At 40.1% G+C, this 24,230-nt stretch overlaps 1 protein-coding gene across 1 annotated transcript in view; it reads left to right on the top strand.

Annotated features, from left to right (window-relative positions):
* Positions 1 to 24,230, top strand: part of LOC150087313 (E3 ubiquitin-protein ligase LRSAM1-like) — a 533,929-nt gene that overhangs the window by 392,939 nt on the left and 116,760 nt on the right. The window contains exon 15 of the mRNA XM_090372443.1: positions 17,443 to 17,538. Coding sequence (XP_090228569.1) covers positions 17,443 to 17,538 — 96 coding nt within the window. The remainder of the gene's footprint in view (positions 1 to 17,442; positions 17,539 to 24,230) is intronic.

The following is a 24,230-nucleotide window of genomic DNA, read 5'->3' as shown; positions in this document are numbered from 1 at the left end:
CTTTCCAGAATTATATCAGATATCTAACTTCTTCTATTGGGTATATATTTATTTAACTTAAAACATATTTTATCTCTAATTAATTCTTTCACATAGTAGAATATTACAATTTTAAACAAGGAAGTGGCAGTACCAAAGCCACTTACAACAAAGAAACATTTGGGCTGAAAGAATGGCTGAATGCCAAAAGAATGGCTGAATTTGAGAGGGTGAACTCTGATTCCACCAAATTTTCCAAGGGCAACAGAGTTTTTTCAGAAGGCCTGGCCCATTACAGGTCTGTATATGCCAGCAAAAAAAAAAAAGACCACTTCATGGTTAACTCTCAACAAGTACGTAAATATATAAAAAGGTTGAAACACCACAAAACTTACATCCTTACCAGCTCCCTAAGGCTATGTTGCATCACTCTCCACATCATCTGATATTGATTAATTAGTCATCACAACACCATTATCCATTTAGGTGAGCAACCTAGCATTAGGAATTAAGAGTTTGAGTACGAGAGTTTCCTGTGCTGACGAGCCTTTCTGCCGCTCTTGGAACAGAGAAGTTTTTTTCTGATTTATTTTCTGCTTTATTAGTTTAAATTGACATATTAACTTATTTCTAGAGTAGCTTTATATTCCTATTTACGGCTTAAAGTTAAAGTAACTTAGATAGAGATTTGTAGGTATTACTTAGTATCGGAAAGGGTATCAAATCCACGTGTTTACCGTTCATAAACAGCCGCCATTGTTACGTGAAAATTAATCAGTAAAATCTATTAATCTTGTCGAACTTCATTGACAATTAAATTGTACTTTTAACAATACATATAACCACTTAGGTTACGGAACATAATAATTAGTAAAAATAAATAACTAATACATAACTTGATACGGAAGTTATATAAAGGGATTTTGTAGATAACACTCGTTACTGAAACGCGATACAGCATATCCGGAATTCGATAGCATTAGCTTTGTATAGTATAGTGCATAATATAATATTGTCAATTAATCAGTAGATCTATTAATCTTGTTAAACTTCATTGTCAATTAAATTGTACTTTTAACTATATATATATAACGACTTAGAGTACAAACGTAACAAATAATTAATACATACTTGATACGGAAGTTATATAAAGGGAACTCGTAGATAACACTCGATACTGAAAAATAAATATAGCGTTATAACTGTGTTAAGATACAAGTTTAAGGTTTTAATTTTGTTCTGAAATTGTAATTTTATTGACATTTAAATCGAAATCACGACTCTGACCAGAGCAGCAAAGCAAAAGGCTCAAGCTAATGGGAGTGCTGTGACTCAGGGGAGAACCGAGGGGGGCAGTTGCCCTCTGAATCACAGCCTTTTAAGATGCACTGTTTGCTTGATGTTTGCGGAGCAATCGGGTACGGGACATGATACTGCCATGGGGGATGTTTTTGTGTGTGCACGATGCAAGGAGTGCAAGGAAATTAGGCGACAACTCGGCGTTGTTATGGGCCTATATGAGACCTTGAAGGACAGGGTGGATGCCCTCGAAGGAAATAAATTGAGGGGCCCATCAAGCTCTCAGCTGCCCACATCAACGCCAGAGCTTGCACTTGGTCATCTTGCAACACAGCGGCAGCCCCCAAGGCAGAATGCGCTGGTCCCACAGGAACTAGTAGTTGTTGGTGACTCTATTGTCAGTGAACGGGGAACATGCTTTGTAAAAAGGATAGGTGGAACAGGACCAGGGTATGTCTGCCAGGGACAAAGGTTGATGATGTTGTAGAGCAGATATCATCTTTTAAGGGCACAAAAGGTGATATAGTTGTACACGTTGGCACTAATGATATTAAGAGTAGGAGACCAGCGGAATTACTTAACAAGTACAGGTCACAGTTGAAAAAAAGCCGTGAAGTAGGGTTGAATTTGAAAGTGTCTGCAATTCTGCCCAGACACGATAGGAGGGAGTATATGGTGAGAGCCTTGTCGATCAATTCGGCCCTGGAAAGATTGTGCAAGGCTCAAGGGGTAGAATTTTTTTCAGCCTGGAATGTACTTGTTAACAGGAGAGATTGCTTCTACAGGGATGGGATACACTTAAATAGAAAGGGTGCAAGAATATTTGCTGATGCTATCGAGGCAGTGTTAGGTGGGTCGGAAAACTGCTAGCTTGGGGGGAGACAAAGACTAATGGATTAACAGTAGCCACTGGAAGAGGTGAAAGAGATTCTTGCACTGCTTCTATTGGAAAGAGCAGAAGCCTGAAAAACAAAATGCAGGATATTTCAGAGACTGCTGGAAGTCATTGCGGTACAAGTAAACATATGGGTTGTGTTAGGGTAGCTAAGAATAGAAACAGGTGCATGTATACTTGCGTGTACACCAATGCTAGGAGTTTAGTAAATAATTTTGATGAATTTGAGGTATTGCTCAAAACATCAAAGGCAGATATTGTTGGGATATCAGAAACGTGGTGTCACACAGATATAAGGAATGCAGAACTGGAATTTGGGGAGTACGATGTGTATAGAAAGGAGGGGAGGAGGGGTTATGCTATTAGTTAAAAAACACATAAAATCCAAGGAAGTGAAGCCAGTCAACATTGATGGACAGGGCAGTGTCGAGTCAGTTTGGTGTGACATAAGCATAGGTAAATCAAAATTGAGAGTAGGAGTGTGCTATAGGCCTAATGACTCTGATGAGTATAATAAGATACTGTACAGGGAAATAGAATGGGCTAGTAAATCAGAGAGTCTTATAATGGGGGATTTTAATTTCCCAGATATTGACTGGAATTTGTGGGTTGGTCACTCACACACTAGCAAGGCTTTTGTGGATTTATTGGATGATTGTTTTCTACACCAGCATGTTCGGGAGGCAACTAGAGGGAGTAATACTCTTGATCTGATTATCAGTAGTGATTCTTCATGCATTAGGAATCTGCAGATAAAGGAACCACTGGGTGGCAGTGATCACAGTGTGCTGAAGTGGGATTTCTCAAGGAGGTAACTACCATCAGAAGTAAAGGGAAGGGTTTTTGCTTTCGTAAAGGCGACTATGATGGTCTGAGACAGTATTTAAATTCTATACAGTGGGACCAACTGATGATGTTACCAACAGCAAATTCAAAATGGGAAGCATTCAAGGAACTAATCTTGGAAGCTACCAGGCTTTACATACCAACCAAGAAATATTGTTCAAGGTTCAGGCCTAAATGGTTGTCAGATGAACTAATGAGACCTATGGCAGAGAAGAAAAATGCATGGGATACATACAAATTAATGGGTGACATGGAATCCTATGATAGATATAAGCTGGTCTGTAACCAAGTCACAAAGGAGATTAGGCAGGCAAAGGCAGATTATGAGAAATCCTTGGCAAAGGACGCAAAGAAAAACAGAAAAGAGTTCTTTACCTATTTAAACTCAAGAAGGAAAGGGATGAATCAGATTGGTCCACTGGATGTTGATGGTTCAACAGTTGAGGATCCAGCTCAGGTGGCTAACAATCTAAATGGGTATTTTGCATCTACATTCACACATGAGGAGTTATTCAGGAAGGGGAATGTCGTAGGTGAAGTAAACATTGGCAGTCAGCTACATTATTTTCTAATAACTGAGAGGAAAGTGGAGGAGAAATTGTTGAGGATAAACATAAAAAAGGCACCCACGGTGGATGGGATCTATCCAGTTATATTAAAGGAGGCAGCAAAGGAAGTAAGCAAACCCCTAGCAATAATTATGAGAGCTTCTTTGGATTCAGGGGAGGTACCCATGGACTGGAGATGTGCAAATGTAACCCCAATTCACAAAGGAGGATCAAAGGCTGACACAAGTAATTATAGACCTGTTAGTTTAACTTCGGTTCCAGGAAAATTAATGGAGGCACTGGTTAAAGAAGCACTGCAGGATCATCTGGACAAGAATTCAGTTATAGCTCAGACACAGCATGGTTTTGTTAATGGCAGGTCTTGTCTGACCAATTTGATTGGATACTATGATGTAGTCACAAAAGAACTGGATGCAGGGAATAACTTTGATATTATATATTTGGATCTTAGAAAGGCTTTTGATACTGTTGCGCACGGAAGACTGCTGCACAAATTGGAGAAGTGTGGCATTGGAGGCAAATTGCTGCTATGGATAAAGGGATGGTTGAGTGGCAGAAGACAGAGAGTGGTAATCAATGGACACTGCTCAACGTGGACTAATGTTATTAGTGGAGTTCCTCAGGGTTCAGTGTTGGGTCCATTGTTGTTTTCTCTATTTATAAATGATATTGATGATGGTGTATCAGGCTTAATGTCCAAGTTTGCAGATGATACCAAGGTTGGCAGGGTTGTTAAGGATACTACTGATACTATGCTGCTGCTACAGGATCTGGAAAGGTTGAGCAGATGGGCTGAGAGGTGGCAAATGAAGTTTAACATTGACAAATGTAGCATTAGCATTAGCATTAGTAGAGGCATATGATGCAAGAAAGCAAGCTTATTCAGCATCAGCCAATAAAAAAAAAAAAAAACCCACTACTCCCATTTCACCCCTCAATTCGTTTGAAATACCTGTCCAGCTGAGCCTTAAATTTGTTTAGGCTATCAACTTCAACAACAAGCGATGGAAGTCTATTCCACAAACCAACTGCCCGCTGGCTAAAGGTGAATTTCCGCACATCTATCCGACATCCGTCCTTCCTCAATTTGAATTTATGCCCTCTCAGGTGATTATTCTGAGCAAGAGGAAGAATCCCATCGGCATTGAGCATGCTCAAGCCATTCAAAGCCTTATACACCTCTATCAGATCACCTCGGCGATGCCTAGTCTCCAGGCTCTGTAATTTGCAAAACTTAAGCCTTTCTTCGTAAGAGCAACCCTTTGTTTCATTCACTAATCTTGTTGCCCTTCTCTGTACTCGTTCCAGCAGCTCTACATCCTTCTTGAAATGAGGCCTCCAGACCTGTATACAGTACTCAAGGTGTGGCCTGACCATTGCCTTATACAAGGGAATAATCACCTCCTTATCCCTGCTAGAAAAATTCCTGTATATCATTGACAAGACACCATGAGCTACTCTTGCAGCTCGTCTGCACTGCTCAGAGAACTTCATATCTGCCTGCACAATTACCCCCAGGTCCTTTTCATTCTCTAGGGTTTCTAGGAACACAACTATCGTGCTATACGAGGACTGACTGTACAGTAAATTCTTGAAAATATAGCCCTTTACATCCTTAATTCTTCAAAATCTGCAGATAAAAAAAAAAAAATCAAAATTTTATAGTCTAGTGATATTAAGAAAGCAATCCTAGCACTTGTATCAATGAAGACATTTGTATTTAAGAATCCAGTGCCTCCATAGCCACATGAGCAGCAGCAGCAGTGCGTAGCACATGCTTCTTGATTAGACTGGGGTTCAAGCCTGTGAGCCACCAAATACGGAGGATGTAGAAAGGTCAGGGAATGACCACTGCATATCCCCGGATCAATATGGCCTTAGTTGCTAATGCTCCTAAAAACCAAATAACAACATAACAAGTATTTAAGAATCCATGCAAAAAAGGCTAAATTTCTGTCTTTCTTTAAAAGCTTGCAGGACTACCTTGCCTTGTAATCTGTTTTTGTGGCTAACTGTATTTAAACTGCATAGATAATTTCCTCAGCGTGATCTGTGCTTGTTAACATGAGAGACTGTTTCTACAGGAATGGGATACACTTAAATAGAAAAGGTGTGAGAAAACTTGCTGAGCTATTGAGGCAGTGTTAAGTGGGTCAGAAAACTGCCATCTTGGAGGGAGGGAGGGAGGGATACCCAGACTAATAGTCGACATAACGAAAACAGGTCTCGAGATGATTTTGAGATTACAGAACTGAACCAGGATCTTAATGAGTACACCCCCAAGTGGAGCCCTTCTCTACCAACAGAACAATGCTACTTACCTTAGGCTATGAGGGTAGAAATGCAAGTCCCCTCTTACCATCAGGACATCCAACCACTGGGTACTAGAGAACCAATTCTCCAAACATGCACCCAGTGAATCATTCCTCATTGTCAAGTGTACTTCCAAGCCAGCAAACAGACCCCCCACTGGAGGCATTCGGCAAACTGGCACAAGAGAACAACCTAACAACCTAATAACAAACCAGCAGCCATGAGGAAGATATTCTATCAAAATGTTAGAAGCATACAGAACAAGATAGACACGTTAAAACAAATGCTCTTGTCCTGCTTTGCTGATATTGTCTATTTCACCGAGACCTGGCTACAGCCACACCAAGAGTCCCTAGTCTCTGTTGACACTGCTGGATACAAGGCCTACTTCAAATTGAGAATTAGTATGAGGGGTGGAGGAGTAGCCCTGTTTGTATGTGATAATGGATTTCAGATGATCTCAGCCTCCTGCTCGGATTCAGAGCTTTATGAAGCAATACTGGTCACTCTAAAAGTCCACACTACATTCTTGGATGTAGCTGTCGTCTACATCCATCCTGTCCCTTATCTACAATTGATAAACAACATAGTAGACTGGCTTCTCAACAAACTACATCTGTCAGCCACCCATATAATATGTGGAGATGTCAACATTCCACCACAGCTCAATAACCTGATGGACACCATGTTAAATAGGCTGTAGCCATGCTCCATCTGTTGTCAATGACCAACCATTGGTTATTGATAAGAGAGAGATGGAGAAATAGAAATAGGGCAGAAAATTGACTAGACCTGATTTTGTCATCTGGTAAATGACTTAGCATTTAGCATTAGCATTAGTAGAGGCATATGATGCAAGAAAGCAAGCTTATTCAGCATCAGCCAAAAAAAAAAAAAAAAAAAGCACAACCACTACTCCCATTTCACCCCTCCGTTCATTCGAAATACCTGTCCAGCTGAGCCTTAAATTTGTTTAGGCTATCAACTTCAACAACAAGTGATGGAAGTCTATTCCACAAACCAACTGCCCGCTGGCTAAAGGCAAATTTCCGCACATCTATCCGACATCCGTCCTTCCTCAATTTGAATTTATGCCCTCTCAGGTGATTATTCTGAGCAAGAGGAAGAATCTCATCGGCATTGAGCATGCTCAAGCCATTCAAACCCTTATACACCTCTATCAGATCACCTCGCCGATGCCTAGTCTCCAGACTCTGTAATTTGCAAAACTTAAGCCTTTCTTCGTAAGAGCAACCCTTTGTTCCGTTCACTAATCTTGTTGCCCTTCTCTGTACTCGTTCCAGCAGCTCTACATCCTTCTTGAAATGAGGTCTCCAGACCTGTATACAGTACTCAAGGTGTGGCCTGACCAATGCCTTATACAAGGGAATAATCACATCCCTATCCCTGCTAGAAAAATTCCTGTATATCATTGACTTATCGATGTACCGCCAGAAACGTTCTTTCTATCCGATCACAGTCCAGTCGCTATCCTCTGTGTTAAGGACAAATGCAAGAGCCAGCTTGTGACTTCGCCAGCCTTTCAGGACCCGAATAAATGCTTATATGCTGCTAGCTGTATCCCATGGAATTGTCTACTGACATGTGACACCTTGCTGTAAAGATCTCATCAAGATTGAGAGCCTGGTGGAACTCGAACCTAACTGCCCTGTTTAAATTAAAGCAAATTCTGCACACAAAATGGAAACTGTCAAACAATATACAAGACAGAATTAACTACTCATTAGCCAGAGAAACATTTAATAGGGAAAAATCTAAAGCAATCAACTGATACACGAAAGATCTACTTGATAAGGGAAATCTACCTTGAGGTAGGCATAAGAATGACACATATCAGCAAATTTATAGTGAAGCTTCGATGGACCACATAAGTAAATTCTCCATCATATATCATCAGTCACAAGTCATAGAATTTGAGTAGGTTCACTAAGACAGCTGGAGTCAATCGGGTCGCTCACTTCATGATAAAGTGTTTCAGTCCATATTTAATTGAACCTCTGCATGCTATTTATAATTCTATCCTTGCTAATAGAGTTTTCCCAGAAAACTGGAATAAGTATGCCGTAATCCCTATGCCAAAAATTACTAACCCCAGCCTCATGGAGCACTGTAGGCCTATATCAACTGCATCCACACCCTTGAAAATACTGGAGAAAGCTCTACTGCCAAAATTGACACAACAGATCCTGGCCAGTCAGCCTCAACAAATTTACTATGCAATATCTAACAGATCAACAATTACGAACATCTTTACCTTGCAAACCGCGATACTGAATGCTTTCCAAGCCGGAAATGAAGTTGTAGTAATATATGTTGATATTCGATAGTGTGATGAATGTATATGCCCTACTACGTCTGCTGCAACATGCCTTCTGAATAAAAGGAAACTTGCTGAAGTTCATGCAGTCACTTCTAACTTGCCATTCCATTTGCTTGCATACAGAATATCTGATCCTCCAACGGCTAATCCATACAGGAGTTCCACAGTGTGGCATCTTATGTGGACTCTTCTTTAGCACAATGATGATCCTGTTCTGTTAGAGCAGGGGCGATGGATACATGTACACAGATGACATTAAGATCTTAATGACCATCCAACCGTCCTTGTCTAATAGTGCAATGTGTGACCAGACCAGTATATGAATAGATACTTAGATGAATTTGGCCTGTTCATAAATCTGCAGAAGACTGTAATGATGGTGTATCCGCCAAAAAATCACCAATGGTTGTACATCCAAAAATAAATGGAATGCCTATTCCAATTGTCACAACTCATAGAGATCTGAGGATTATTTTGGACACCAAACATATGTTCACGTTGCATATTGATTTACTTGTAAAGAGGATAAACTTTCTACACTGGACATCCAAGCAACACCTTGTGCACTTGAGAGAAGCTGCGACAACCACATGATACATAAGAACAACTGTGTATTTGGCCATAGGTATAGTTATGTTGAGGGTCTGACGGCTCCGGGATTTCTCCCATCTCCGCATATGTTCTATGTATCGAGTGACAGTACCCTGTCTATACCAGAGGTTTAAAAATAATGTATGGGTCATGTGGTATGTAGTTTGTTGTTCCCATTGTTCATCCGGCCTGTTGGCCGCCGGGCCCCCAGTGGGACCCGGCGTTACCATACCTAGCGACGGGGACGCCGGCCGGGTGTACCAAGAGACTAATTATACTCTGGCAGGTCCTGCCACTTACTTTCCTGGGATTTCGGTGACTAGGACCTAAAATAAAGGTTGGAGTTATCACTGTTGATTTAAGTAAAATTGCATTTAGAAAGTGCTGTGTGGGTTTTTACGCTGAAGGAACTATTTCTAGAGAGCCTAAAAGGTCGGGCAAAATTTGATGTGATTTAAATTTGGACATGTGGGACAATTGCTGTACAAGAGAAAGTAATGGGAGGGAGAGTGTAGACAGGGGGGGGGATGAAATAGGAAGAAGCGGGAGTCGGATTGGAAGGTGGTCCCCCATTTTCAGTGGGGCATGCCCATGCCCCACGACATGGGGAGGCGAGGAGAGGAGAAAAAAAAAAAAATAATAATAATAATAAAAATAAATAAAATATAAAAAAAAAAAAAAAAAAAAAATATGGGGAGGAGAGGTGAAGAGCAAATACCCCCCCCCCCCCCCCCCCCCGAAAAAAAAAAAAAAAAAAACTGTTTTGGGTCGACAGTAGGCCATCCAAATCATCCTAAAGTCTTGTCTTTCTGTGGTATGCTGAGTTTTTTTTTTTTAACTTGTTTGACCTCCTGCATTCTTTCTAGTCGGGTTGCCTTTGGTGTATTTCTATCATTTTTTCCTTTTAGAAAATAGATCCTGGGCATATTGAATGAGTGCCTTGTAATCCTCTTGAGTGTCTAACAGTCTGGGTTCTTGGTTGTCTGGGATATATTGGATTGCCGTTATTAGGCGTAGTCGTAGGTCATCATACAAATCGCACTCAAACATTGTCTCCAGGACTCCGGGTTGCCACAGGGACAGTCCGCGTTATTTATGATGCCAAGTTGGTGAAGTTTAGCTTTAAATGGGCCGTGCCCTGTAAGGAGGAAGGGTGAAACCACGCTGCCACCTTAGGGTACAGCTTGGTGACAGTGGGGAGGAATCTTCTGGTCACTGCGCCTTTTTCTGTGTTGCGCCATCTCCTCTGCCAAATCTCAACGAGGTGGTTGGTAATTCTTCTCTTCTCATAGTTGCGGTCATTAGTGATGTCAGTAGTGAGGTCATATATTGTAGCCGATATGTTTCTGGCAAGATGGTAGAGCAGACCACAGCGAGTAGCTTCGAGATCCAGGGGCAGAACTCCTACCAGGACTTGGAGGGCAGCTGTGCTAGTCGCTCTAGTTGCTCTCGACATAGTAAGGAGGATGGTCCTCTGAATGGTTTCAAGGATCTGTTTATTCACTTCTAGTGCCGCTCGCGCGTACCAGACAGGGGAGCCATATGTGATGGCAGGGATGAAGAGAGCTTTGTAGTACAGAGACAGGGTAGTAAATCTAAGTCCCCAGTCCCTGCGAGTGACTCTAGCAACGAGGGCCGTGTATCTTCTTATCTTTTGTTTAATATATTCTAGGTGTGGCTTGAAATTTAATTTTCTGTCCAGGATTATTCCTAGGTATTTAATCTGTTTGCACAGCTTAACTGTTTTGTTCTCAATCTTAATTTGTGGTGGTCTCCTTAAGTCTAGCGTACCTTTTAGCAGCACCGATTTTGTCTTGTCGTGTGCTAGTTTGAGTAAGTGTAGCTTCGTCCAATCTAGCAGCTTTTGCAGGGCATCATTTGCTTGCATTTCTAAGGAGGATCTGCTGTCAGCCTCGATGGTCAAGACCAAGTCATCTGCATAGGCCTGGGCCTCCACACCACCCAGATCCATGGCGAGGAATTCATCTAAGACAAAGTTCCACAGGAGCAGCCCCAGGACAGAACCCTGGGGGCAGCCCCTTCGGACTGGGCGACTGAGGCATTTATATGGTGTAGTAACTTGCACTGCTCTATCAGCCAGGTAATCTAATCCTTCATGCAATAATAAAGATTCAATCGAAGGTTGGCAGCTCTGAGTCTTGCCAAGATGCTCAGCCACCAGAGGGTGTCGAACACCCCAGCGAAATCCACTGCGATGATGAGGAAGTATTTCCTTTGACAATGGGTGGCTTTAGAGAGGAGGTTCTGTATTGCTTCGATAGTGGATTTGCCAGGAGTAAATCCGTATTGCTTTGTCATGTTAGGATTTATTTCATTATAATACCTTGTGATTCTGGTATGTAGCAGCCTTTCGAATATTTTACTGAGGGTTGGTAGCAGGGCTGTGGGTCTGTAGGAACTAGGTATCTCTGGTGGCTTTGTTGGGTTTTTTAGGAGCAGTTTTAAATTTGCCTTTTTCCACTGTAGTGGAAATTTACCTGCTTCCAGGCAGCAGTTGAATTCTTTTGCCATCTCCGGTTCAATTAGGTCCAGTCCAGGGCATTTCTTATTTTTTGTGCGGCTTGCTGCATCCTGAATTTCTTCTAAGGTGAAGGGGGGTTCTATTTGGTCATTATTATAGCAATTGTTTCCTTGGCAGATAGCCTGCTGCTCATCTGTTAGTGTTGTTGGCAGCTCCTGAAGGATGTCCAGGATGTTCCCAATCGACTCCTCCCAGGTTATGGTTAAATTCCCTTGTGCTGTTTTGGTGGCTGTCACGACTTCCCCCCTGGGGAGTTTGTGAATGGTAATTTTGTATACCACCCCCCAGGTGTTGCTGTTTCCTGACCCTTGTACCAACCTCTCCCATGATTCTCTTTTCTTTTTCTTTATCTGTTCAGTATAACAATTTCTAGCGATTCTATATTGGTTCCTGAGTTCAGTGACTTCTTGTTGCAGCCAATTCCTCCTAGCCCTCTGAAATTGTTTTCTTCTGTGTTGTACTAATTTCCTCATTCGTGTGAGCTCTGGAGTCCACCAGGGCGTGGCCCCTGAAATGGGGATTCTTCTCTTCATGGCTTTCTTTGCTGCTTCTGTTATTATTTTTGTTAAATCCTTCTGGAGTCGTTCCGGGTTTTCGGTCCCGCATTCCTGCTCCCTCAGTGTGTGTTCAGGTATTGCTGGCCTGCTGTGCGTAGATTATCTCGGAAGGTGTTCCAGTTTGCCTTGCTGAGGGCGAATCTATTTAACATGTGCCTGTCGGCAGCTGTTCTTGTCAGGTTCCTTTCTAATGTGAAGGTTATTGTACGATGATCCGAGGTCATCCAGGCGTTTCTAACTTTCCAATTTGTGATGTGGGTGTCAATGTTTCTTGTTGCTAATGTTATGTCAATCTCTGCTTCCCATAAGGTGTTGCAGAATGTCGGGAGGCAGAAGGGTTGGTTTTTAACAACAAATATGGAGTTGGCCAGGTCTTTCAGGCGTGGTACTGTGCCAGAGGGGGGACCTGCAGTTGACGTCTGCCTCCACTAGTATCTTGTGTCCGCTTAGTGCAGTTTGAAGATTCTCCAGGTATGTTATCACATAGTCGATTTCTGCCCCTGGCCTGCAGTATAGAGCAACCACATAAAGACTTCCCAGGGAGGTAACAAGGTGGGCACATGCTGCCCATGGTGTGCAGAATTGTGGGATTTTTGTGACCGTGATATGGGGGTTTGGCCATATTGTACGGTGCTGAATTGTGGGCGTCCACCACCCCTACCCAAATATGGGACTGAATTCTGGCTGCTGAAGTGGGCCAACATCAAACACATCAGTTAACAATCACGCAGCTTGCAGAACAACTGAAACTACAGCATTTGGCAGATATTATTGCCTGGAAACAACTCATAACTACAATAAAGATGATGAGTGGCACATCCCACAATCTGCCTTAAGAGGCACCAAATCCCTGAGGATGAAAACAAACAGACTGAAGATGGCCAATAGGTTCATACCAGCATTGGAATCAGTCTGCTGCTTATCTCAAATTGGAATTGTCCTCAAAAGGCTAATAGAAGATCCAAAGTACAGAAAAAAAAAACCGCGAAGTGGTTCGCTGAGGCTACTGTCGCCTAACAGTTCTGCACGTTTTTGATATTTTTTATTTCAAATCCTTTTAATTGGCTATCAAGTGCAAATTGTTTATAGATTTATTATAATTTATTTATAGACTGTTTCTCTGGTACACATTCAATTAAAACCCATTATAATTACACCTCAATCATCAAGGTTTTACATAACACGGAACAGTTTCGGTACCAATTATCAATGCTATGCAGGGTATTGCTGTATATATTCATACACCTCTGATCCCTCATGTGAAAAAACATAAAAGTGCATACTTGCAAAATGATTAAACATGTCCAGCCCCAAAGACTTGAATGTTTTATGCCATCAAAATAGGACAGACTTTATGGAAGCTTATCACATCAAAAAGATTTCAACAAACATAATAAGCAAAATTTCCATTCATCCCTTCCCTTGCATTTTTCACTCCACTCCATTATAAACAAGCTTTCAACCAAAAAATCAGAGGCCCTTCTCCACCTGATTAGCATTAGCATTTAGCATTAGTAGAGGCATTTGATGCAAGAAAGCAAGCTTATGCAGCATCAGCCAAAAAAAAATAATAATAAATAAATAAATAAAAAATAACCACTTCCACTTCACCCCTCTGTTCGTTCGAAATACCTGTCCAGCTGAGCCTTAAACTTATTTAGGCTATCAACTTCCACGACAAGGGATAAGTCTGTTCCACCAACCAACCACCCGCTGGCTAAAGGCAAATTTCCTCACGTCTATCCTACATCTGTCCTTCCTCAATTTGAATTTATGCCCTCTCAGGTGATTATTCTGAGCAAGAGGAAGAATCCCATCAACATTGAGCATGCTCAAACCATTCAAGGCTTTATACACCTCTATCAGATCACCTTGCTCGTACCTAGTCTCCAGACACTGTAATTTGCAAAACTTAGGCCTTTCTTTGTAAGAGCACCAATTTGTTCCATTCACTAATCTTGTTGCCCTTCTCTGTACTCATTCCAGCATCTCTACATCCTTCTTGAAATGAGGCCTCCAGACCTGTATACAGTACTCTAGGTGTGGCCTGACCATTGCCTTATACAAGGGAATAATCACCTCCTTATCCCTGCTAGAAAAATTCCTATATATCATCGACAATACACCATGAGCTACTCTTGCAGCCCATCTGCACTGCTCAGAGAACTTCATATCTGCCTGCACAACCACCCCCAGGTCCCTTTCATTCTCTACCACTGTCAGTGTAGTACCACAGAGTTGATACGTTGCTCTGGGGTTGCTGTTTCCCATATGTAGTACTTTACATTTGTCAATGTTAAACTTCATTTGCCACCTCTCAGCCCATCTGCTCAACCTTTCCAGATCCTGTTGCAGTAGAATAGTGTCAGTAGTGTCCTTGACAACTCTGCCAACCTTCGTATCGTCTGCAAACTTGGACATTAAGCTTGATATACCATCATCAATATCATTTATAAATACAGAAAACAATAAAGGACCCAATACTGAACCCTGAGGGACTCCACTAATAACATTAGTCCACGATGAGCAGTGTCCATTGATTACCACTCTCTGTCTTCTCCCCCTCAACCGCCCCTTTATCAATAGCAGCAATTTTCCTCCAATGCCACACTGCCTCCAATTTGTGCAGCAGTCTTCCATGTGCAACAGTATCAAAAGCCTTTCTAAGATCCAAGTATATAATATCAAAGTTCTTCCCTGCATCCAGTTCTTTTGTTACTGCATCATAGTATCCAATCAAATTGGTCAGGCAAGACTTCCCCTTAACAAAATCATGCTGTGTCCGAGCTATGACTGAAGCCTTGTCTAGATGATCCTGCAGTGCTTCTTTAACCAGTGCCTCCATTAATTTTCCGGGAACAGAAGTTAAACTAACAGGTCTATAATTACTTGTGTTGCCCTTTGATCCTCCTTTGTGAATTGGGATCACATTTGCACATCTCCAGTCCATGGGTACTTCCCCTGAGTTCAAGGAAGCTCTCATAATTATGGCTAAGGGTTTGCTTACTACCTTTGCTGCCTCCTTTAATATAACTGGATAGATCCCATCCACCCCAGGTGCCTTTCTTGTATTTATCTTCAACAATTTCTCCTCCACTTTACTCTCAGTTATTAGAAGATTCTCTAGCTTACTGCCAGAGTTGAATACACCTCTGGCATTCCCCTCGCTGAATAACTCCTCATGTGTGAATGTCGATGCAAAATATTCATTTAGTTTGTTAGCTACCTGAGCAGGATCATCAACAGTTGACCCATCGATATTAAGTGGACCAATGTGATTCATCCCCTTCCTTCTAGAGTTTACATAAGTAAAGAACTCTTTGCTGTTTTTCTTTGCATCTGTTGCCAAAGATTTCTCATAATCTGCCTTCGCCTGCCTAACCTCCTTTGTAACTTGGTTACAGATCAACTTGTATCTATCATAGGCTTCTGTGTCACGTGTTAATTTGTATGTAACCCATGCATTTTTCTTCTCTGCCATATGTCTCATTAGTTCATCTGACATCCACTTAGGCCTAAACCTTGAACAATATTTCTTAGTTGGTATGTAAAGCCTAGTAGCTTCCAAGATAAGTTCTTTGAATGCTTCCCATTTTGAATTTGTTGTTGGTCACATCATCAGTTGGTCCCACTGTATATATTATTTAAATACTGTCTCAGTCCATCGTAGTCGCCTTTACGAAAGCAATAACCCTTCCCTTTACTAATGTTAGTTACTTCTTTGAGTAAATCCCACTTCAGCACACTGTGATCACTGCCACCTAGTGGTTCACCTAATGGTAGTTACCTCTTTGAGTAAATCCGACTTCAGCACACTGTGATTACTGCCACCTAGTGGTTCATTTATCTGCAGATTCTTAATGCATGAAGAATCACTACTGATAATCAAATCAAGAGTATTACTCCCTCTAGTTGCCTCCCGAACATGCTGATGTAGAAAACAATCATCCAATAAATCCATAAAAGCTTTGCTAGTGTGTGAGTGACCAGCCCCCAAATTCCAGTCAATATCTGGGAAATTAAAATCCCCCATTATAAGACTCTCTGATTTACTGGCCCACTCTATTTCCCTGTAAAGTTTCTTATTATACTCATCAGAGTCATTAGGCCTATAGCACACTCCTACTCTCAATTTTGATCTCCCAATGCTTATGTCACACCAAACTGACTTGACACTGCACTGTCCAGCGATGTCCACTGGCTTCACTTCCTTGGATTTTATGTATTTCTTAACTAATAGCATAACCCCTCCTCCCTTCCTATCCTGTCTATCCTTGCTGTAGACATTGTACTCCCCAAATTCCAGTTCTGCATTCCTTATATCTGTGTGACACCACGTCTTCGAAATCCCCACAATATATGCCTTTGATGTTTTGAGCAATACCTCAAATTCATCAAATTTATTTACTAAACTCCTAGCATTGGTGTACACGCAAGTATACATGCACCTGTTCTTTTTCTTAGCTACCCTAACACAACCCATGTGTTTATTTGTACCCCAATGATTCCCAGCAGTCTCTGAAATATCCTGCATCTTATTTTCCAGGCTGTGGCTCATTCCAATAGAAGCAGTGCAAGAATCACTTTCACCTCTGCCAGTGGCTAGTGTTAATCTATTAGTCCTTGTATCCCCCAATCTAGCTGTTTTGCTAAGCAGGAAAATCTTACCCTGCATAAATTAGACAACTTCTATTATTAACTACTAGTCAGACAGTTCATCCATGCAGTTCCTTTACAAACATATGTCACGAGGCTCAAATATGCATAGTATTCTGTAAACGTCTTTCATTCCCCAGGGCAATTAGATTTCCAACTAGAGAATCTTCTGGCTACTTTCTTTGCAAGATTAGAAACCAATGACTCTTCACTGTTTGCGTTTTATCATTATGTGTGACTGTATAACACTAGATAAGTGTGTGCAAATCTGTTTTATAGTATTAATTTTATATTAGGCCACTGATAAAGGAATGAAAGTGTTCCAGAACATTTGGTTTGTAATTGTATAAGTGGTTAAAGTTTCCTAAATTATATTCTCACAACACAGTGTACTGTGATTAGTTTACATATTATTCATCCCTCTGTTAACTATGGTGTCCTTCAACTCTTATTATATGATTGATAATTATTATTCTTAACCCACATACTGCACCCTCTGAAGAGAAGGTAGTGGCCATCAGTATGTAAAGATGATAAGATTTGTCCCTTTTGAATGTGAGTAACTTCTCATTAGAAGCAAATCCCATGAAAGAGGTGCAGCCAAAACTGTAGATAATTTGAACAAATTAGTAGGACCAAAGCTTATGTTTCAATAGTTTAAACCTCAGTTTGCCTTCCCCTTGTAAAGAACAAACTTTCATTTAGCATATCATTACTTATATTATGTGTGTTAATTGCAGTTACCCCTTCTTGGAAATTGGGACAATTTCAATTAATGTTTTGAGGAAATTTAAGTTGCTGTAATTATTTCTTTATTATTAGTGTCGCTGACTTTATATTTTTTATTATTACAGAATATTTTGGCTGAGAGAAGAGCTGCTTTGGCAGTGTTTCTTTCTGATTTGCTGGAAGAAAAAGAAAAGCGAGAAGAAGAATTAAAAAATAGGCTGGTAGGTTTACACTAAGAAGAAATGAATATTATTATAAATAAAATGCTATACTACTAAAAATCATATTAATTTGGGAGACATTATTTAGTCTCTTATTTTCAGATATCTCTGAAAATTCATCAGTTTGAAATTTCAAATCATAAAGTCTGATATAAATGAAACATTTAAGCAGTGGCCGCTCATGACTCTGATATATGGGGCTACTGCTGCTTCTTAAAGTTACATTAAATTGCCTTGGTTATAAGACATGTAGAGTGCTGGGTTTTGATGGTCGAGATGGGATTTAGAGATTAGGGCAGCTACTGTAATGGATAATCTGTTGGGCATCAGATCATAAGTAAAAGATATCTATTATTAAAATTGTAATGATGTTATAGTATTATGTAAAGGTAGATTAGATCTGGGAAGGCCTCCGAGGGTATTAATTGAAGGGAAACAAATCCCTATGGTTAAGACAACAAAACATCTAGTGATATTAATTGACAGTAAGTTGATTTTTATGCAGCATTTAGAGTATTTAGGTGAAAAAATTAAAAACTTTTCCTCATCTATTATTATTAGGATTAGTATAAAGGAATGGGGCCTGAGTAAGAAGACTCTTGTATTATATACTATAAGGCAGTTTTTCTGCTTATCATTGTGTATGGAGCTAATGTTTGGTATTCAAGGTTACTCACTGTAAAATTGAGACAGAAATTATTGTCTATACAAAGGAAAATGATACATCTTTGTTTAAAATGTGTAGAACTGTTTCCACTAATGCTACTCAGATTATATCTGGTTGTACACCTCTAGGTCTCTATGCTGCTTACAGAGTTTTTTGTTACTATTTGAAAAAGGGGGGGTTGAACTTACTTTTATGGGTATTACTAATAATTTAGATATAACTAAGTCTAAGGCTAAGAAATTGATAATGACTGCTTTGATGGATTGTAGCAGGCCAGATGGTGCAGTAGTGAGACTGGTCAGGTTACCTGTTTGTTTCTTCCAGATGTTAACTTTGTCTGTGATAAGAAAAAAAACAGCTGGTTGTTTCCAGAAGTGGAAACCTCGTATTTTATGACGGGACATGGATCTTTTATTTATAAGCTGCATTATTTTGGGTTAAAACCTGACCCGTTTTCCTACTATTTATGTTGAAACCTGGGATCATGTGCTGTATTATTGCATTATTTATGAGCAGTACAGACAAAATTTAAGAAATACTATTGCCAAGTTAGGTCCTGGAAATGAAAAATTAATACCTTGCAAGATTTTGCAAGATTGGTCTTTAATAAGCGGAGACAGATGTCTTTCCTTCAACTTCTGGTCTTGCTGATCAGTTGTTGTTCTTGTTTGTTATTTGGTTTTTAGGAGCATTAGCAACTAAGGCCATATTGCACTGGGGATATGCGGTTGTCATTCCCTGACCTTTCCGCATCCTCCGTATTTGGTGGTCACGGGCTCGAACCCCGGTCTAATCAAGAAGCGTATGCTATGCACTGCTGCTCCTGCCCACCTGGTTATGGAGGTGCCGCTGATCAGTAAAAAGAGAAGGAAAAATTATTTTTTTATTTTTTTTTGTTTATTTATTTATTTTTATTTTTTTTGCTGGCTTATAATTTCAGGGTAACTGTAGGTGGGATATTATATATATCCAGTTTGGATTTATATATAGTTTTTGTTATTTTTATTTATTATTATTATTTTATTATTATTATTATTTTTTTTTTTTTTTATGCTGGCTCTCAATTGTAAACTGCATGCTGGCTAATATGTGCACATTGCAATTGATGAGCAGGATTGCTGGCATCTGATTTTTTTTTTTTTTGCTGGCTCTTGGGTGTGGCCACCTGGGAGCGGGATTTTCTGGTGCTATGTTAGCACTGACATAGGAGTAAACCCAGGTTCCACTCCTTATACTAGGGTGAGCATCGAGTGGTATTTGCCCATGTTGGTAGCTGCCAGGCCTCTCTGCCATCATGGAAGAGAGGCCTGGTAAACACACATTTACACTTAAGGCCGATGTGATTAAGAGTTTTTTTTTTTTCCCCTTCCACATGACAATTAGGAAGGACTTCCTAATTCATTTCACAAATATACCTGGTCTCAGTTCTAATCTCAACGATGTCCATTTCCACTTGCAGTCTGCCAAACCCCATGTACTTTTTCTGACAAAATCTCAGTTATCGGTTGATTCAACTACTGCTCATCTCAGATGCTCAAATTATTCGCTGTATGATTCCTTTCGCCTCAAAGGTGGTACTTGTGCATATGTCCGTTCTGATATTCCCTGTCAGAGACTTGGCAATTTGGAATCTCCTCCCTTTGATCTTCTCTGGCTTAAAATCTCTCTACCTCATTGTGTCAAATTCATCTGTTGTCTCTACCGTTCTCCCAACTCCACTAATCACTTGGAGCTCTTTGACTTCCCCTCTCTTTGCAACTTGACTTTCTCCAGTCCAACTTTCCTAACAGTGAGGTAATTTTCCTTGGTGATTTTAATGTTCACAACTCCAGCTGGCTTCCGTTTTCTAGTCACACCGACCCAGCAGGTTGAGATGCTGAGGCTTTTGCAATTACTAATGACCTAGCACAGATTGTTCATTTACCTACAAGAATACCGGACAATCCTAATCATACAGCCAATACGCTTGATCTTTTTCTCACAAACAACCCTTCCAAGTACACGGTCGAAGTGAGAGGTCCTTTAGGTATTTCAGATCACAACTTGGTGATTGTCTCTTCTCCAATGGAGCATTTATCTCATGGCTAATGCCAACCTCGTGTTGTTTGGCATTACAAGAATGCAAAGTGGGATGACCTGCGAGATTTCTTTTCTTCTTTTCCTTGGTCTGATTACTGTTTCAAAACTTCTGATGTCAATGTTTGCTCAGATCTTGTCAATGAAAATATTCTTGCAGGAATGGAATCCTTTATCGCACACTCCACTTTAAAATCTCGCCCTTTATCTAAACCTTGGTTTTCCAATAAATGTGCTAAGGCTGTTCAAGAGAAGAATGTTGCATATTATAATTGGCTTGTTTCTAATTCTTCAGTTTCATTTTCTGCTTACACAAAAGCTTGCAACAATTGTGAAGCAGTTATTAATCAGTCCAAACTAGAGTTTGAACAGGCTAAGAATAGAAAACTTGTTTCTTGCCCTAATGGTAGCCAAGCATTCTGGTCTCTTGCCAAAGCTATTGGCCGCAACTTTTGCCCATCTCTGCTCCCACCTCTGTCCAAACCAGATGGTTCTGTTGTCACTTCAGCCAAGAATAAAGCTGACCTGCTAGCATCCCATTTTTCTTCCAGCTCATGTATTAATGATCTTGGTAAAACACCTCCCACTATTCCCAACACGCTCCATTCAATGCCTCCTGTGGTTTTCCGTCAAAAGGATATCAGAAGGATTTTGATGAATCTTGATGCTAAGAAAGCTCCAGGTACTGATGGTATTTCTCCACTTGTTCTCAAAACCTGTGCTCCTGAACTTACTCCTATTCTTTGCCGCCTTTTTTCACTTTCTTATTCCAAAGCTGTTTTTCCTTCTGCTTGGAAATTTGCTCATATCCAGCCAGTTCCTAAAAAGGGTGACAAATCCCTCCCATCCAATTATCGTCCCATTGCAATTACTTCTACTCTTTCTAAAGTAATGGAGAAATCAATTAACCGCCAACTCTTAAACTACCTAGAAACCTTCCGTCTGATCAACGATCGCAGTATGGAGTCCATCAGTGTCGATCCACTGGTGATATTCTGGCTTATGTTACTCATTTATGGACTAATTTAATGAAAAGGTTCAGTGAAACACAAGTAGTTGCAATTGATATCTCAAAGGCTTTTGATCGTGTTTGGCATAAACGTCTTCTAAACAAGCTTCCATCTTATGGTTTGCCAACTGTTTTTAGTAATTGGTTATCCAGTTTTCTCTCTGATCGCTCACTGAGGGTGATGGTAGACGGCTCTCTGTCTTCTAACTTCTCCACTAATGCAGGTGTCCCACAGGGTTCAGTTGTTTCCCCCACTCTTTTCCTCTTGTATATTAATGACCTTCTTCCATGGACTGGAAATCCTATCCATAGTTTTGCCGATGATAGCACATTGCATTCAACTCTCCATTTTGAGAAATCTTGTCCTGCTCAATCAGCTTCAACTTCTCGAAAATCTGCTACCAATTCCTTAAATCCGATCTTCAGATAATTCTCCAGTGGGGCAAAGACAACTTAGTTCATTTCAACCCTTCTAAAACTCAGTCTTGTCTTATATCTTGCAAAAAGGATTCTTCTCCTCCCATGCTTATCTTTAGTGACACTCTGATTTCTAGGCAAAATGATATATCTCTTTTGGGGATTACCCTGACTTCTAATCTCTCTTGGCACAAGCACATTACAAATATTGCTTCCTCTGCATCTAAAGAACTTGGTTTTCTCTTTCGCTCTCGGTGTTACTTTTCTTCCAAACAGCTGTTCACACTGTATAAATCGCAAATCCGCCTTGCCATCGAATATTGTTCCCACATCTGGGGTGGTTCCCCCAAAACCTCTCTCAGACTTCTTGATTCCATTCAGAAGAGGGCAGTTAGGTTAATTAATAATTCATCTCTAACAGAGTCTCTCCTCACTGTCTCATAGGTGCACTGTTTCTGCTGCATGCCTCTTCTACAGATACTTCCATGGGCACTGTTCTTCTGAATTGGCTTCTATAATTCCCGCTCTCTCTTTCAAAACAGTCCGATCACGTGCCAACATCCATTTACTGTTCAACTTCAAACCCACAGAACCAACTTTTCATCTTCCTCATTTATTCATTCAACTGCCGTTTTCTGGAACAACCTTCCTTCATAAGTATTTCCTGAAAATTACAATTTACAGAAGTTCAAGTCCAATGTCAACAAATATCTTCTTTCGTCTTCTCAACCTCCAACCCAAGCATGGTACTAAGTATTATAGGTTCTAATAATACCTCTCGTGTTTGGGGTTCACATTAAAAAAAAAAAAAAAAAAAAAAATTTGGTGGAGATGGACGAATAGTCCTGGTGCCACTGTGAGACAGGTATACATATAGTAATAATAATAAGCAAGTTAAAAATACTACAAAACGTTAACTGGACACTTACCATTAACAGACTTGGTAATCTTAAAATTTTGTTTAAAAATAAATTCCATTCTTCAGTTTTTATTTGTTGAAAATAGATTTAATAACTTTTCCTTTGAAGTTTGCTACACTGTTCACATCGGCTCTGCTCGCTCCACAGTTCCTTTTGATTCATTTTGTTACCTCTAAAAAATGCATATTGACAACCCACCGGCCAGGCAATGACTCAACCGCTGGGAACAAAATGTGCAACTGTCTAGCGCACAGTTCTGCCTACAGTTAAATTTCAAAGTTGAAAACGATTTTGTGTTTTTGTTCGTTTATTATCGAAATGATTATTGGAAATAGTTTAAAAAGCTGGGGTGCTGCAGTTCTGCAGTGCCTACCAACGAGCCGCCCCTGCATTTAAATCATCATTTCCCACCTGTTTGCCTTTCATGTCCCCCACTTAAATTAAATGGGTATACCCTCATTGTTTATAGATATTGTATATATAATTTTCGGTAGAAGTATGAAAATAATTTCATAAATTTTTATTCATATCCAAGAACTTTATAATTAAAGTATACCTATTCAGAACTGTCTGGAATGCTATCTAATGGTCAGATTGAAATGAAATTTGGCAAACAAATAGTCTCACATATACATATAGTCCACAACATAAAGAAGAGAATAACAGAGGGGAAAAAAACCTAAGAATGAATTAATACTACTGCTACACAAAAATATCATGCAACAAATTAATTTGATTTTTATTGAAATGTAACAAATATATCAAAAACACCTCAATATTGACACCTAAACAAATTTGGTGATATAGTAATATACTGTTTCCTGTCTTCAGGCCTACAAAGTGTTGGTTAGAATAATAACTCAAATTAGAAGTTAATTTTGAAAGGTTGAATGATAGCTTTTGTTTTATAAGCATGGCTTTTAAGATAACAGTTTAACAGGCAACTTCAGGCGTATAGATTCAAGAGTTCGGCACAATCGTGTTGATTTAAATATTTCAGATTACAAAATCGAGATTGGAAGAGGTTTTTAAAGTGATGTAAGTTCTCATTGTGGCTGAGCAGCTAAATCCCATTTTCCAAGAGGAAGCCAGCAATTCCGCACCTGGTTGAGTTAGAATGTTCATTCAGACATCTATATAAATGAACATTCTATTTCATATACATGTTCTGAACATTCTGTTCAGCTATCCTGAGATCTAGCCCACCCCATTTGGTTCAGAACTTGAGATGCCTGATCCAGCTGTTCTCTGTTCAGCGACCTTTATGTGCCAATTCGTCATTCAATGCCGCCTGCAATTAGTCATGCAATTCGTGAACGAATTTGCCCAAGATCTGTTCTCAAGACAAAATACCCTACTGTCTACTCATAGGAACCACGATTATGCAAAGACTTTAGCCAGCTGAATACCATATGTTTGTATGGTACTCTGACTTGCTTGTGCAGGGCAAGGATAGAAACCAGTGGGTGATATATGCAACTCCAATCTTATCGGGGTAGGATTTGCTAACCCTGTCTTTGGGCTGATAGATATTTATTTCCTCTGCCCTGAAGGAGAAATTATCACTTCTCGACATGTTTTCTAGTTTCCACCAAAACGACCT

This window comes from Mastigoproctus giganteus, chromosome 4 (genome assembly GCF_048544385.1).
Source record: "Mastigoproctus giganteus isolate SK-2022 chromosome 4, ASM4854438v1, whole genome shotgun sequence".
In the NCBI taxonomy this organism is placed as follows: Eukaryota; Metazoa; Arthropoda; class Arachnida; order Uropygi; family Thelyphonidae; genus Mastigoproctus; species Mastigoproctus giganteus.
The sequence above is the reverse complement of the archived record's forward strand: the minus strand, read 5'-3'. Positions and strand labels throughout refer to the sequence as shown.